Source organism: Fukomys damarensis, unplaced genomic scaffold, assembly GCF_012274545.1.
Source record: "Fukomys damarensis isolate Sample0158 unplaced genomic scaffold, DMR_v1.0_HiC HiC_scaffold_37, whole genome shotgun sequence".
NCBI classification, from domain to species: domain Eukaryota; kingdom Metazoa; phylum Chordata; class Mammalia; order Rodentia; family Bathyergidae; genus Fukomys; species Fukomys damarensis.
The window spans coordinates 41,603,658-41,620,576 of NW_022900949.1; the positions used below are offsets into that span (position 1 = coordinate 41,603,658).

Below are 16,919 nucleotides of genomic sequence, written 5' to 3' on the forward strand. Positions count from 1 at the left end.
CTGTGGGAGTCCCATGGGATCTACCCAGGATGACTGGGGAGATAACTTTGGTCACCACTGGCCACATTTCCAGCATGCAGGGAGGGGCAGCCCTGAGCAAGATGAGTGACCTCCTCACATGATACCTCTCTATCCTATGGCCAAAATCCTAGTCATCCCTTCTTTGTCCTCCCATAGCCACCTAACCAGCTTCACCTGCCTGAATCTTGTGAGGGGCCAGTGGGGAGGAGATGCATCTCTCCCCTTCAGTATTGCTTTTCTCCACTGAGGCCCTTAACTAGACAGGCCATTGGATGTCTTCAGACTCACCTCAGTGAGTGACCATTTTGTTTTCAGCAGTTTCATCTTCTCTATGGCGTTGTATGTTCTTGGGTAGAGGTTTCTGAATTCTCACTATGTGCTGAGAATTTCATCCTTGGGAGTGGGATAACAGAATTATCAGGTCCTTCACTGTGTTCCAGGGGTTGGTCTACCAATCTTGCTTGGTCAAGGCTAGCCTGCCAGGCTGAGGGTGACTGCTGTGTCTCTGCACAGTGTGAGGCAGAGCCACCATCCACACCAGCCCGTTGGAAATTTTTCACAACATCTCTGAGCTGTAAAAGCTGTTTCCAGAGCATATGATACAAGAAGCAGTAAAATTAGACATTTTTTCCCCTTAAAACTTCTCTGAAAAAAACAAACCCAAAACAGTGCTTCTGAGTGAGTCATTTCATAATTAAGAGTTGTTGATTCCAACTTTTTAAAACCTATTTATCTTTTTGAAAGATAATTGTACCCTGGATTAATTTTTATTAACTTTCATTTCAAAATAGAGTGTGTGAAGAAATTAGTGGAATTAGAACTGTTATAATAATATCGCCAGTTTTTTACTTATTATCATTGCCAAAACTCTAGCTGTGCCCTCAAAAAGCCCAGTCTGCCTGGGCAAGGGCCTTGCACCTGGGATGTATGGGGCTTGGCTGGGCTATGGGCAGAGGCTACAGTAGGGCATCAGGTGTGAGGCCCAGCTACCTCTGTTGCTGCTCCTCAAACTACTGTTGAGGTGGTGACCTCAGGAGCCCTGTCCCCTCCCATGAAGAATGGAGTAATGCTCTGGTTGGGTTTCTGCAAGAGCCAGAAGAGATGCTGTGCCTCACACATTTATGTTTCAACCAGGAGAATGAATCCAAAGTGCCCAAAGGACAGTTACCATGAAGGGGAAAATGAGTCTTTACAGGTCCATTCCTCTGGGGATGAATGGGTACTGTGGCCAGTGCAAGTGCTTGGTCTCATGCAGGACACTACATAGGGAATGAACACATTTAGTGCTGGGGCCTGAGAAGAGCACAGCCCAACCACAAGACACATGCTGGAGATACCAGGAAGGGTTCAATAGCAGGTAAAAGCCCAGAATAGAAGACCTGAGACAGGTCTATGTCACAGTGAAGAGAAGAATAGCAGCATTGGTGGTGGCTGTGTCTCAGTCTTTGCCTCTGGGGATCCTTTCTTCTGGAGTTTGCATTCCTTGCCTCCTTTTGGTGTAGTGGGGCTGTGAGCCCCATGAGGTATAAACTAAGATAGTGTCACCATAACGAGACTGGCACACAGCTCAGCTCCACAAATAGAGATCATGTGGACTTCAAGCTCATTAAGACAGTGGCAGACCCACAGGGCACACCAGCTATTGGTTCCAGAAGGCATGAGTGTCTCACAGCTTAGTGAACTCATTTCCCTTTTCTCACCCTAAACAGTGGTATCCTGCCTGCCCCCATAGCCTATTTCTGGGCCACTGAAACAGGAGGATTGCAAGTTCAAGCCCAGCCTGGGTAACTTAGTGACTTAGTGAGTAATAAAAAGATAAAGAGCCGGGTATGGTGGTGCATACCTCTGATCCCAGAACTCAGGAGGCTGAAGCAGGAGAATTGCCTCGAGTTTGAGGCCAGCCTGGGCTGCATAGTAAGTTCAGGGCCAGCCTGAACTACAAAGGGAGACCCTGTCTCAAACCACCCTGCCAAATAAAATGAAATTAAAAGATAAAAAAAGGCCGGGGACATAGCTCAGCGTAAAAGCCATGAGTTTAATCCCCAGTACCAAAAAATAACTACAACAAAAAAACAGTGATAACCTGAGCTACTAAGCTCCATCTATGTGTGCAGACCTACATTTCCCTCCTTTCTGCACCCAGAAAAGACAGGTCAGAGGGAGACAAGGCAAAAGTGGTCATCAGAATCTCCTCATTGTCCATTCTCCGTCCACTTGCGAAAGGGAGCAAACCAAGGGGTTGCAGGCAGCTGAGGCTGGCTGGAGCTCAGTGAAGGAGAGTATAGAAGAATGTATAAGTGACTGAATGAATGAGGAAGGGAATAAATGCTGCAGTGATGGAAGGAATGAATGAATAAAGAATTGAGTAGAAGAACAAGGGGCATTTTGGATAGAAGATGAGAGTAGAGTGAATAAAGGCATTGGGACCCAGCAACTCTGTTCTAGCCTCCAGGCATGGAGATTTATCCTGCTCTGCCTCCCACCTGGGAGCTGGGCCAGGCCAGCTCCCCTGGCTCTGCCCCTACCTTCCCCAATACCTCTTACCTTTTGTCCCACTTTCAAAGGCTGGGGAAGGGCCTAGGAGACAGGTCAGTGTCTATTTTTAGCTCTTACTTCATATGCCTCCTCCTGCCACCCTCCCTTTCTCACTGCTTGCTACAGCAGAGCCAGGAGCAAGAGAGCCAACCACCCAGGCTTTCTGCAACTTGGCTGCCACCATGGAACAAATCTATGAAGGAACAAAGGCCTCAGGGAGTGTGTGACCACAAGTGACATGCTCTGCTAAGGGACACCTGGGGGCTCAGGTAAGCAGGCCTCTGCAGGGGCTAGTCCAAGCCCTTGGCACTGGATCTGCCTGCTCTGTCAGACCATACTCCCAAGGTGCCCTTGCTTCATTTAGACCAGTGGTGGTGAACCTATGGCACATGTGCCACAGCAGGCTATTTGTTATCACTGAAAGCGCTAAAGGGTTCACCACCTCTAGGCTGTTGCTTCTGGGGTGGAGTCTGCAGGGCAGAGGTTGTGTTAGGATTTGCCCAGCAAGAAGGGTAAGCCAGGGCAGATAATCCAACTAACCTAGGATGGATATATGCAGGGTCCCAATTACCTAGGATGGATATGTGCCAAGGTAGTCAGGGCAGCATTGTTTGGGCTCCCTGTTTGGCCTAGAACCTAACCCCATTATGCCAACTCTGGGGTTAAGGAAGGAGCTTTCTGTGAATTCCCAGAAGTCTCTCTTGGCTTCTGCCTAAGATCTTTTTGCCATTCACAGTCCTTTGGGACGAAGAGGGGTTTCCATTGTGTCTCCCCGTGATGCTGGGGCATGTGGGCTGGAATTTCAGAATCAGACTCTGCTCACCCATGCCATGTCCATCTCAGAGCTGTGTCTCACTCTGTGCAACACTCTCTGCAGGCACCTCAGGGATGGACCCTGCCAGGCCAAGAAAGCCTAAGACTCAGCCTGTGGCCAGTACTTACTGCCTCACATGGGTTTGTGTGGGGGACATTGGAGCATCAGAAAAAGTGAAAAGAAGTTGGAGTGGAGGTAGGGCTGGACCCTTCAAGGAGCAAGCTGAATAAGTGAAAGCTTTCTGAAGGGTCTCCTAGTACTCCATCCTTCTATCCGGGACTTGTGCATGGGCTGGGGTCTCTAAGAGGAGCAGGTGCTTCAGTCTCAGGAAGCAGCCTGTATTCTGAGTAACAAGCCTGTTGGCCAGGCTGATCCCTCAACATACATTGAAGCCCAATTCCACACCCAGCCTGACCTCCACTGAGGCCTAGATTAGGGATGAAATGTAGAGCAGAATTGTTGACATGGGATCTGCCACGGTGGCCAGGGTGAAGACAGCCACCCTGGGGCTCAAGAGCTTCAAAGGCTCTTCCACATGGGTTAGGATATGACTTGGACCCAGAGACACCATGTGAGGTGAGTTCCCCAAGGCTGTTGGCCTGCCTGAGTGGTCAGGGCCGGGAAACACCCCTTTCCTTATGCACTGGCTCTGTGAACCTGCAGTTCTCATAATGGTCTATCGTGCTGGCAGACCTGCTGGTGGAAGCCTGAGTGTCTAGGCACCTGCAGTAAGCAGTAACAGGAAGGAAGGAGCTCTAAGCTTCTGTACCCAAGGGGTAAAAACAGACATAGGTATCGGGGGCCTTGCTTTGGGCTGTATTATAACCCTATTCCCCAACTGGCCAGGGGAAATCCTCAAATTCTGACCCTGGAGGAAGATTCTGTGCCCTAATCAGCCTCGGACCTACTTTAGGAATTACTCTCTCAGGGATCACAGATGCCCAAACCCACCCCTGTGCAACTCTCTCAAATTAGGGGACTTAGTTGTGGCTTCTTGTGTTCTGAGAGCTTTACCACTTGGTACCTATGTCATACTTGTAAAGACATGCTTGGGACTGCAGGCCCCAAGGATGCTGCATCCTGGTCCCTCTCTGTCTTGGTCAAGGTTGTATCTTCAGCCCTCAGCTCTGGGCCTGAAACAGTGGCTTACCCTGAAGATGGGGGCTGATAGTTAAAAATTGATGCCAACCCTACCCTGGAAGGAACAGTCCAGAGCCCTAAGAGCAGAGGAGCCCTCTGCCCAAAGCTCTTTGCTGACATTAAACAATATGACTTGGGTTGGGAATATGAGCAGGGAGGATTGATTGCTCAGCCCTCACCCCAAACAGGGCCTCTCCCAGACAGTCTCTCCAGGCCCCAGGCGTGTGCCCTTGCCCAGCACAATCCTTATTTGGGGAAGGATGGCATGGGTGTCAGACTTGAGAACTAGAAAGCAGGGGAAGGGCAGTGTCTTCATGTTTGGCTGCCACTCCTATTCTGCAGGGCTTCCAAGTGCTTGACTCCACACCAGCATTTGAGGGGTGTGGGGTGTGGAAGTTTGGACCTCAACTTCCCCCTTGTACTTCTGTGGCTTCCCCTTGCCCACAGTTTTCCTTTTCTGGTCCAGAGAAAAGTTCCGTATTGGTTTAGAAAAGGATCCTTCTTTTTGGCTTGTCGTTTGCTCTTTGTATATGTTCATCTTAAGCATGGGGGGAAGCTTATCATTTGGAGCAATACATCTATCCTTTATGCTTTTGGTGTCATGCTTTGAAAAAACTTTCTCCTCACTAAGGGTACCAAAATAGTCATAGAAATATTCTTTGAGAATTTCACTGTCATTGATTTTCATCAACCTCCCTCTTGTTTCCTTACAGAAAACAGAGTGGCTCTGTCTGAACTGCCAAACTAAGAGGCTGCTGGAGGGCAGCCTGGGAGAACAGACCCCCCTGCCACTGCCCACCTCACAGCAGCCTCCTATAGGGGCTCCTCACCATGCAGCTGGATCAGCCCCTCTGAAGCAGAAAGGGCCACAGGGGCTGGGCCAGCCATCGAGTCCCCTGCCTACCAAGGCCAGCCCCCTTCCCCCTAAGCCCACCCCCTTCCCCAACAAGGCCAGCCCTCAGGCCAAGCCCTTTAAGGCTCCTGAATCCAGCAAGATCCCAAGCAGTGCCCATGAAAAGAAGACAGGAATACCTGCTAAAGCTGAGCCTATACCGAAACCACCTCCAGAGACAACCCTTCCTCCTGGGACTCCTAAAGTAAAGAGCGGGGTGAGGAGGATTGAACGTGCCAGCCCTGTTGTCAAGGCTGTTCCAGAAGCCTCCAAGAGCGGGGATGCAGAGGTCAGTCCCACTGGCTTCTCAGGGACCCTGGCTTTCAAGATGGTGTAGGCTAGGAAAGGCCTTGCGTTCCTAGGGATCTAAGGATGTAGGTCACAGAGAGCAGAGATGCCCCAGAATGAAAGACAGATGAAGCTTGGGTAGGCCTGGAGAGCCTGAGGTGGAGACTAGTCCCACACCTGGTACTTTTTGGGGTGCCCTGCTGGGTTTGGACACTTTTTGATCTAGGAAAGTTTCTCTTTGAGAATCTAGGGCTGCTTGGGGCTAGCCATAAGACCTGTAAGTTATTTAAGACCAGTGGGAGAGGTAGGCTCTAAGCCCTTGGAGGTAGAGGAGCCTTTCCTGAGGGCCCTGAAATTGACACAGCAACTGCAAATTAATGTCTGCTTCTCACTCTGCTGCAGGAGCCAGTGGGCAAGCCTTACTCTCAGGACCTGTCTCGGAGTCCACAGAGCCTCAGTGACACAGGCTATTCCTCTGATGGTGTCTCCAGCTCCCAGAGTGAGATCACTGGTGTTGTGCAGCAGGAGGTAGAGCAACTGGACAGTGCAGGAGTGACAGGGCCACGTCCACCCAGCCCCTCAGAGCTCCACAAGGTGGGGAGCGGTGTGCGGCCTTTGCTGGAGGCCCAGCCTGCGGCCTCCAGTGCAGAGCAGAGCAAACCACCCTGCAGTGGCACTGGTGAGGAGCAGAAGAGGAGGCCTCACTCCTTGTCCATCATGCCTGAGGCTTTCGACTCTGATGAGGAGCTGGAAGATATCCTGGAGGAAGATGAAGACTCTCTGGAGTGGGGGCACCAGCGGGAGCAGCGGGACACAGCTGAATCCTCAGATGACTTTGGCAGCCAGCTGAGGCATGACTATGTGGAAGACAGCAGTGAGGGTGGCCTGTCCCCACTTCCACCCCAGCCCCCACTGCGGGCCGCAGAGCTGACAGATGAGGAGTTTATGCGACGACAGATTCTGGAGATGAGTGCTGAGGAGGACAACCTGGAGGAGGATGACACTGCTGTCTCAGGCTGTGGCCTGGCCAAGTACAGCACCAGGCCCAGACCTGAGTCTAGCCAAGAGCCAGCAGCACTGCCCAAGAGGCGCCTGCCCCACAATGCCACCACAGGATATGAGGAACTACTTTCGGAGGAAGGGCCTACAGAATCCACTGACAGTGGTGGGGCTCTGCAGGGTGGGCTGCGCCGCTTCAAGACAATTGAGCTCAACAGTTCGGGCAGCTATAGCCATGAACTAGATCTGGGCCAAGGCCCTGATGCCAGTCTAGACCGGGAGCCTGAGCTGGAGATGGAGAGCCTGACAGGCTCACCTGAGGACCGCTCCCGTGGAGAGCACTCCTCCACACTGCCTGCCTCCACACCCAGCTATACCTCTGGTACCTCTCCCACCTCTCTGTCCTCATTAGAGGAAGACAGTGACAGCAGCCCTAGCCGCAGGCAACGGCTGGAAGAAGCAAAGCAGCAGCGCAAGGCTCGACACCGCTCCCATGGGCCCCTGTTGCCCACCATTGAGGACTCCTCAGAAGAGGAAGAGTTGAGGGAAGAAGAAGAGCTGCTTCGTGAACAGGAGAAGATGCGTGAAGTGGAGCAGCAACGCATCCGCAGCACTGCCCGCAAGACCCGGCGTGACAAGGAAGAGCTGAGAGCCCAGCGGCGCCGTGAGCGTTCCAAGACACCACCCAGTAACCTGTCACCCATCGAGGATGCATCCCCCACAGAGGAGCTGAGGCAGGCAGCTGAGATGGAGGAGCTCCACCGCTCCTCATGTTCTGAATACTCACCTTCACCCTCCCTTGACTCAGAGGCTGAGGCCTTGGATGGTGGTCCTAGCCGGCTGTACAAGTCAGGTAGTGAGTACAACCTGCCCACTTTTATGTCTCTCTACTCCCCCACTGAGATGCCCTCGGGCAGCTCCACCACTCCCAGCTCTGGACGACCCCTCAAGAGTGCAGAGGAGGCCTATGAGGAGATGATGAGAAAAGCTGAGCTACTCCAGAGGCAGCAGAGCCAGGTGGTGGGGGCCCATGGGTCCCCTGGTGGTCCCTCTCAGCCCATAGGCCCCCGGGGTCAGGGGACCTTTGAATACCGAGATGCCCCAGATCGTGACTATGGCAGGGCAGCACAGCCTGCCCCAGAAGGCACAGCAGCCAGCCTGGGAACAGCTGTATATGAAGAGATCCTTCAGACATCACAGAGTATAGCCCGTATGCGGCAGGCCTCCTCCCAGGATCTGGCCTTTCCTGAGGACAAGAAGAAGGAGAGGCAGTTTCTGAATGCTGACAGTGCATACATGGACCCAATGAAGCAAAATGGTGGCCCACTTACCCCTGGCACTAGTCCCACCCAGCTCGCTGCCCCTGTGTCTTTCACCACTTCCACCTCCTCAGATAGCAGTGGGGGCCGAGTTATTCCTGATGTCCATGTCACTCAGCATTTTGCAAAGGAGCCCCAGGACTCCCTTAAGCTACACAGCAGCCCTTCCTCCCCTAGCTCAGCCTCCAAAGAGGTAGGCACATCCGTTTCCCAGGGCCCTGGGACCCCAGCCACCACAGCTGTAGCTCCTTGTCCAGCCAGCCTGCCACGAGGGTATATAGCTCCAACCTCCCCAGCTGGCTCCGAGCGTACTCCTTCACCATCTTCCACAGCCTATAGTTATGGACAGAGCCCAACCACTGCAAACTATGGGTCCCAAACTGATGAGCTCCCTGAAGCCTCTAGTGGCTCTGCTGCGGGCAGTTGGGCTGCCAGAGAGAAACCCCTGAGCAGGACTGATGGCGAGGCTGGTCCTCCCCATGCTTCCTGGGGATATTCCTACTTGGCAGGCTCTAGCCCGCCTCTCTCCCCATCCTCCCCCTCAGAAAGCCCCACATTCTCTCCAGGCAAGCTGGGTCCAAGAGCCACAGCAGAGTTCTCTACACAGACGCCAAGGCCACTCTCTTCCTTAGAAATGCCTCGGAGCCCTGGTACCCCCACCTGTACCTCTATGGTAGCCCAGGGCACACAAACACCACACAGACCCAGCACACCTTGCCTGGTGTGGCAACAGACTTCTCAGGAGGCTCCTTTTGTGGTCATCACACTGGCGTCAGATGCCTCCAGCCAGACCAGGATGGTACATGCCAGTGCCTCCACCTCCCCACTGTGCTCACCCACTGACAGCCAGCCCACTACCCACAGCTATAGCCAGACAACACCTCCAAGTGTGTCGCAGCTGTCCTCAGAGACACCTGGCCCACCTGGCTTTCCACGAGCACCCAGTGCTGGTGTAGAAGGGCCCCTGGCACTGTACAGCTGGGGTACCCTCCCTGCTGAAAACATCTCTTTATGTCGGATCTCCTCTGTCCCTGGAACATCTAGAGTTGAGCCAGGGCCCAGGCCCCCTGGCAGTGCAGTAGTAGACCTCCGCACAGCTGTCAAGCCCACGCCTGTCATCCTAACTGACCAGGGCATGGACCTGACCTCTCTTGCCATGGAAGCAAGGAAGTATGGCCTTGCCCTGGATCCCATCCCAGGACGGCAGTCAACTGCTGTGCAGCCTTTGGTCATCAACCTTAATGCCCAGGAGCAGACTCATGCCTTCCTGGGCACAGCCACTACTGTAAGCATTACCATGGCGTCCTCTGTGCTCATGGCTCAGCAGAAGCAGCCTATGGTGTATGGAGACCCCTTCCAGAGCCGACTTGACTTTGGCCAGGGTTCAGGTAGTCCTGTGTGCCTGGCCCAGGTCAAGCAAGTAGAACAGGCTGTCCAGACAGCCCCATACAAAAGTGGGTCCCGGGGAAGGCCCAGGGAGGCCAAGTTTGCCAGGTATAATCTGCCCAACCAGGTAGCACCTCTGGCCAGAAGGGATGTGTTAATCACTCAGATGGGAGCCACCCAGAGTGTCAGCCTCAAGTCAGGCCCAGTGTCAGAACCTAGTGCTGAACCCCACCGAGCCATTCCTTCAGAGCTGCGGTCACATGCTGTCCTAGGTGCCAGAAAGCCACACACTGTGGTGGTGCAGATGGGAGAAGGCACAGCAGGTACTGTGACCACACTGCTCCCAGAGGAGCCAGCAAGTGCCCTGGACCTCACTGGGATGAGGCCTGAGAGCCAGCTGGCATGCTGTGACATGGTCTACAAGTTCCCCTTTGGCAGTAGCTGCACTGGTACCTTTCATCCTGCCCCGAATGCACCTGAGAAGAGTGTGGCAGATACTTCCCTGCCTGGCCAAAGCAGTGGCCCCTTCTACAGTCCTCGGGACCCTGAGCTCTCTGAGCCCCCTACCTACCAGGCACAAAGGGTAATGGGACCTGGACTCCATGAAGAACAGAGACCCTACCCACAAGGCCTCCCTGGCAGGCTGTACTCTTCCATGTCTGACACCAATTTGGCTGAGGCTGGCCTCAACTACCATGCCCAAAGGCTTGGGCAGCTCTTCCAGGGCTCTGGACGAGACTCAGCCATGGACCTCAGCTCCTTGAAGCACTCCTATAGCCTGGGCTTTGCAGATGGACGCTACATAGGGCAGGGCTTGCAGTATGGCTCATTCACGGACCTGCGCCATCCAACAGACCATTTGACTCATCCACTTCCCATGCGGCGCTACAGCTCAGTGTCAAACATCTACTCAGACCATAGGTATGGGCCACGGGGAGATGCAGTTGGCTTCCAAGAGGCCAGCCTTGCCCAGTACAGCGCCACCACAGCCCGTGAGATCAGTCGCATGTGTGCTGCACTTAACTCCATGGACCAGTACGGTGGGCGGCATGGAAGTGGTAGCACTGGCCCTGACCTTGTACAGTACCAGCCTCAGCATGAGCCTGGGCTCAGTGCACCACAGGGTCTGGCTCCACTCAGACCTGGCCTCCTTGGTAACCCCACTTTCCCAGAGGGCCATCCAGGTCCCAGGAACCTGGCCCAGTATGGCCCTGCAGCAGGCCAAGGAACAGTAGTCAGGCAGCTGCTGCCATCCACAGCCACTGTACGCGCAGCTGATGGTATGATCTATTCAACTATCAACACTCCAATTGCTGCAACCCTGCCCATCACCACCCAGCCCGCCTCAGTACTGCGGCCTATGGTGCGTGGTGGCATGTACAGGCCTTATGTGTCTGGTGTAGCCACAGCTGTGCCACTCACCAGCCTCACACGAGTACCCATGATTGCCCCCCGGGTACCTCTTGGGCCTGCAGGGCTATACCGATATCCTGCACCAAGTAGATTCCCCATTTCTTCAAGTGTCCCCCCTTCTGAGGGCCCAGTTTATCTGGGGAAACCTGCTGCCAAGGCCCCAGGGGTGGGTGGCCAACCCAGGCCAGAGCTACAAGCAGGGGCTGCCCGAGAAGAACCTCATTCCACAGCTGCCCCAGCAGCTGTCAAGGAGTCTGTGGCAGCCCCTGCCCCACCACCTGGCCAGAAGCCACCAGGAGATGCTGCTGCTGGAGGTGGGAGTGTGGCCCTTGGCCGGCCTGGCCTTGAGAAGGAGAATGCATCTCAGGAAGAGCGGCAGCGGAAGCAACAGGAGCAGCTGCTACAACTGGAGAGAGAGAGGGTAGAGCTGGAGAAGCTTCGACAGCTAAGGCTGCAAGAAGAGCTAGAGCGGGAGAGGGTGGAATTGCAGAGGCACCGGGAGGAAGAGCAGCTGTTGGTGCAGCGGGAATTGCAGGAGCTGCAGACCATCAAGCACCATGTGCTGCAGCAACAGCAGGAGGAGCGCCAGGCTCAGTTTGCTCTGCAGCGGGAGCAGCTGGCACAGCAGCGTCTGCAGCTAGAGCAGATCCAGCAGCTACAGCAGCAGCTACAGCAGCAGCTAGAGGAACAGAAGCAGCGGCAGAAGGCCCCCTTCCCAGCAGCCTGTGAGGCCCCTAGCCGAGGGCCTCCCCCAGCTGCCCCTGAGCTGGCCCAGAATGGCCAGTACTGGCCACCCTTGACCCACACCACTTTCCTTGCTGTGGCAGGACCTGAGGGTCCTGGGCAGCCCCGTGAGCCTGTGCTTCACCGGGGCCTCCCTAGTTCTGCCTCTGACCTGTCACTACAGACTGAGGAGCCGTGGGAGGCAGGCCGCAGTGGCATCAAGAAGCGGCACTCCATGCCCCGCCTGAGGGATGTCTGTGAGCCAGAGTCGGCACCTGAGCCCTATGTGATCAAGAGAATTGCAGACAGCAGCGTACAGACAGATGATGAAGACGGCGAGGGTAGGTACCTCCTGACTCGGCGACGCAGGACACGGCGGAGCACTGACTGCAGTGTGCAGACTGATGACGAGGACAATGCTGAGTGGGAGCAGCCAGTGCGCCGGCGCAGGTCTCGTCTTTCCCGGCACTCAGACTCGGGCTCTGACAGCAAGCATGATGCCACTGCCTCATCATCCACTGCCACCACCACTGCTAGGGCCATGAGCAGTGTGGGCATCCAAACAATCAGTGACTGCTCTGTGCAGACAGAGCCTGACCAGCTGCCCAGGGTCTCTCCAGCCATCCACATCACAGCTGCCACTGACCCCAAGGTGGAGATCATCAGGTACATATCAGCACCAGAGAAGACTGGGCACGGGGAGAGTCTGGCCTGCCAGACGGAACCAGATGGGCAGGCCCAGGGTATGGCTGGGCCACAACTTGTAGGCCCAACTGCCATCAGTCCCTACCTGCCTGGTATTCAGATTATCACCCCAGGGCCACTGGGCAGATTTGAAAAAAAGAAGCCAGATCCTCTGGAGATTGGGTACCAGGCCCACCTACCCCCGGAGTCCCTCTCGCAGCTTGTGAGCCGCCAGCCTCCTAAGTCCCCCCAGGTCCTCTACTCACCAGTCTCACCCCTGTCCCCACATCGGCTCCTGGACACCTCCTTTGCTTCCAGTGAGAGGCTGAACAAAGTTCATGTGAGTCCACAGAAGCACTTCACAACTGACAGCATGCTCCGCCAGCAGACGCTGCCTCGGCCCATGAAGACCCTGCAACGGTCCTTGTCTGACCCTAAGCCCCTGAGCCCCACCGCCGAGGAGTCTGCCAAAGAGAGATTCTCCCTCTACCAGCACCAGGGGGGACTGGGTAGCCAGGTATGGGAACAGGGGCTGGTGCAGGGTGGGACAGGGGTCTCTGTCTAGCCTAAGGGCCCCCAGAGGGAAGGGTTTCTTCTCGGGTGGGAATGGAATTACCTTTGATTCCAGAGGCTTAAGGGAAGAAGTAGAGCAAAAGACCTCCTCAATGCACATCTGACAGCCCACAGCCTGACAAGGACAGCCCAGGCAAAGACACACATACATGGGCTCCCCACCATCCATATAGACACCTCACAAGAAACCTCCCTTCTCCTAGCCTCTCATTATCAGTACAATTTAGCCTTGCTGCCTCTCCCTCAGGGCTCTTCAGTTCCTACCTCCCATGTAGGCACCTTTCATTCCATACTTCATTTGTTCTTGGATTTTATTTCCTGAGAAATGAAGAGCATGACTCTGGTAGGGCTGCTCCCTACTCATCAGCCCCAGCCATGCTCCCATTGCTCCACAGCAAAGCCCAGCCCCCATCCTAGAACCCACAGCCCATCTGAGGCCTTCAGTGTGTTATCTGCCTCACTGTTTCCTGGCCCCAGTAATTGTTCACACACATATCTACTCTCCTTGATAGAGGTTCTCTGCATGTGGCCAATGACATACTGGACTTTAAGAAGTAGCCTAGTCATGCGCTGTAGTGATAGGGAGGATGGGGTTGTGAGGGCCCCGTGCCAAGCATTTTGAGTCCTTGGCTTTTCCCAGAGGTCCTAGAAGCCTCTGGAAGTTTTAGGCAGATAAGACAGGATGAGATGGGTATCTTAGAGTTTCGGGGTGGGGGGCATGATGTGGCCTAGTGGGTTAAAGGAAGAGACCCTGGGGAGAGAAGGAGAAGCCAAAGGCATTGAGAGATATATTTACCCATTTTCTGGTTTTAACACAGAGAGGAAAAAAGTAGAGCCAAGGATGGGGTTTGTGGAGATGAAGAGCCTTACGTGTGTAGACAGTGGGGATGGCATCAGGAGTCGGGACTGGCAGAGAGGACCGGGCAGAGAGGCAGGAACATAGGTCCCACACCTTACATGTGAATCCAGGCTGTGATAGCCCTCCATGATGTATGGCCAAAATAAGAAAAGACAGACAACAGAGTGAGTAATTTAAAAAGCTGAATTTATTCTACTAAGGCCTGCATTTGTTCTGAGACTTGGAAGCACACTACCGGTTTATAGCATGGTAAAAGTTACTTGCCAAGGTCAAAAGTAAAAATCTTGTTGTTATCCAATTTGGGTGATCCAACTGGGAGAGTAGGAGCTGGTGGGTGGTGGGAGGACCTTTCTAACAGTGTGGGCCTTCAGGCAGCAGATGTGCCATATAAGGAGGGTGCTGGGGAGGGAACCTCTAGGGAACCTTGAGCAGGAAATCAAGCTTCTGAAATGAGGCTTGCTGATGGTTCTAGAGAACAGCAGGTTGAGGGAGGGGTTTAACAGAGGTTAGTCCAGGGCCACTAGAGGAGGAGAGTGGACGGGTAGCTGAACAGTAAGCCCCTCTAGAGAGGAGTGGGGCAGGGAGCAGAAAGGGACTCAGCCTGCAATACTAGCATGTACTCTTTCCCATGATCCTCTAAGGAGTTTAAGGAGCTAGTGGGCCCCGGAACCACACCACAGTGCTTCTGTTTATGCCTTCCATTCCCACCAATTCCCAGCCCCTGGCTCCTAAGTTCCAAACCCAGAGCCAGCCCTGTATCTTCACCTCCCATGGAAGTCCCACTCCCACTGGAGAATTCTAGGGGTTCTCAAAGCTGCCATGTATGGAAACCAAGGCACAGAGCAACCTGCCCCTCTCACCTGCCCACTGCCCAGAGCTCTGGGAAGGAGAAGGACTATGAACCAAAACTGGTGGGTGGGCAGGGTCAGGCCTTGAGGCTACTTGATAAATCAGGGAACCAACAGTGCAGAATTCCTGGGTTCTTTTACCCTATGCCCTGTCCAGTCACCCACACCTTGGGTCTCAGTGCTGCCCACCCTTCCCTCTGTCTCAGGTGTCGGCGCTGCCACCCAACGGCCTGGCCCGCAAGGTGAAGCGGACACTGCCCAGCCCCCCTCCAGAGGAGGGTCACCTTCCCCTGGCTGGCCAGGCCCCCCCACAGCTGTATGCAGCCAGCCTGCTGCAGCGAGGGCTAGTGGGGCCCACCACCATCCCTGCCACCAAGGCCAGCCTGCTTCGGGAGCTGGACCGGGACCTGCGCCTGGTGGAGCATGAGTCCACCAAGCTTCGCAAGAAGCAGGAGGAGCTGGACGAGGAGGAGAAGGAAATTGACGCCAAGCTCAAGTATCTAGAGCTGGGCATCACGCAGCGCAAAGAGTCTCTGGCCAAAGACCGAGGTGACCGTGAATGCTCACCCTTGCGTGGCCTTGGCGTACACCGAGATTACCTGTCAGATAGCGAGCTCAACCAGCTGCGGCTGCAGGGCTGCACCACTCCCTCCGGCCAGTATGCAGGCTTCCCAGCCACAGCTGTTGCACCAGCCACCCCCGCAGCCCCCACTGCCTTCCAGCAGTCCCGATTCCTGCCTCCAGCCCCACAGTATACTGCAGGCAATATTGGGCCAGCTCAGAATGAACTCCCAGCCCACCAGGCACCCACTTACCCTGGCCCCAACACATACCCAGCACCTGCCTTTCCTCCCAGCACCAGTTACTCAGCTGAGCCTAGCCTGCCAAACCAGCAGGCTTTCTGCCCCTCAGGCCACTATGCAGCCCAAACACCCATGCCGACCACACAGAGTACCCTTTTGCCTGTCCCAGCTGACAGCCGTGCACCTCACCAGAAGCCACGTCAAACATCATTAGCTGACTTGGAGCAAAAGGTGCCCACTAACTATGAGGTGATTCCTAGCCCTGTGGTGGCCATGTCTTCAGCCCCTTCTGAAAGCAGCTACAGTGGACCGGCAGTGAGCAGCAGCTATGAGCAGGGTAAGGCCCCTGAACTGCCCCGAGCCAGTGACCGTGGCAGTGTGAGCCAGAGCCCAGTGCCCACCTACACTTCTGACTCACACTACACCAGTCTGGAGCAGAATGTTCCTCGGAACTATGTGATGATCGACGACATCAGTGAGCTGACCAAGGATAGCACCCCCACTGTCCCTGATAGCCAGCGGCTAGAGCCCTTGGGACCAGGCATCAGTGGGCGTCCTGGGAAGGAACCTGGAGAACCAGGTGTCCTTGAGGGAGCCACACTGCCCTGCTGCTATGCCAGAGGAGAGGAGGAATCTGAGGAGGACTCATATGACTTCCGTGGGAAGGCTGGTCATCACCACAGAAGCATGGAGAGCAATGGACGACCTGCCAGCACCCACTACTACAGTGACAGCGACTACAGGCATGGGGCTCGAGTAGAAAAATATGGTCCAGGGCCCGTGGGGCCCAAGCATCCCTCCAAGAGTCTAGCCCCAGCTGCCATATCCTCAAAACGAAGCAAACACCGGAAACAAGGGATAGAGCAAAAAATCTCCAAGTTCTCACCTATTGAAGAGGCCAAGGATGTGGAGTCAGACCTGGCCTCTTATCCCTCACCTGCTGTCAGTAGCAGCCTGGCCTCTCGAAGCAGGAAGTTTCAGGATGAAATCACCTATGGGCTCAAGAAGAATGTGTATGAGCAGCAGAGATACTACGGGGTGTCAAGCCGGGATGTAACAGAGGAAGATGACCGCATGTATGGGGGGAGCAGCTGGTCTCGGGTAGCATCTGCATACAGTGGGGAAAAGCTGTCCAGCCATGATTTCAGTGGCCGAGGCAAGGGGTATGAACGGGAAAGGGAGGCTGTGGACCGACTTCAGAAAGCAGGCCCCAAGCCGTCATCCCTGAGCATGGCCCACGGCAGGGCACGGCCCCCCATGCGAAGCCAGGCCTCTGAGGAGGAGAGCCCTGTCAGCCCCTTGGGGCGGCCCCGCCCTGCTGGGGGCACACTGCCTCCCGGGGATACCTGCCCACAGTTCTGCTCCAGCCACTCCATGCCTGATGTCCAGGAGCATGTCAAGGATGGACCACGGGCCCACTCGTATAAGCGTGAGGAGGGCTACATCCTGGATGATTCCCACTGCGTGGTTTCTGACAGTGAAGGTAATGGCAGCTGGGGGTGATTTCTGCAGATGCTCAGCATCTGGTGGGCCTGCCTACCTGTAGGCCCCAGGCCCCACATGTCCCAGAAGGGTCAGCCTGACATCTCATCCATTGGCCTGCTGCAGGCTGTCCTTGCTTG

The 16,919-nt window shown here is 55.0% G+C and overlaps 1 protein-coding gene across 1 annotated transcript in view; it reads left to right on the plus strand.

Moving 5' to 3' along the window:
• The window catches only part of Bsn (bassoon presynaptic cytomatrix protein), a gene marked incomplete at its 5' end in the record, with an annotated part of 89,189 nt that overhangs the window by 62,639 nt on the left and 9,631 nt on the right, over positions 1-16,919 (plus strand). Inside the window, 3 exons of the mRNA XM_010615655.1 lie at positions 5,224-5,691; positions 6,093-12,731; positions 14,701-16,780. Of these exons, the coding sequence (XP_010613957.1) occupies positions 5,224-5,691; positions 6,093-12,731; positions 14,701-16,780 (9,187 nt within the window). The remainder of the gene's footprint in view (positions 1-5,223; positions 5,692-6,092; positions 12,732-14,700; positions 16,781-16,919) is intronic.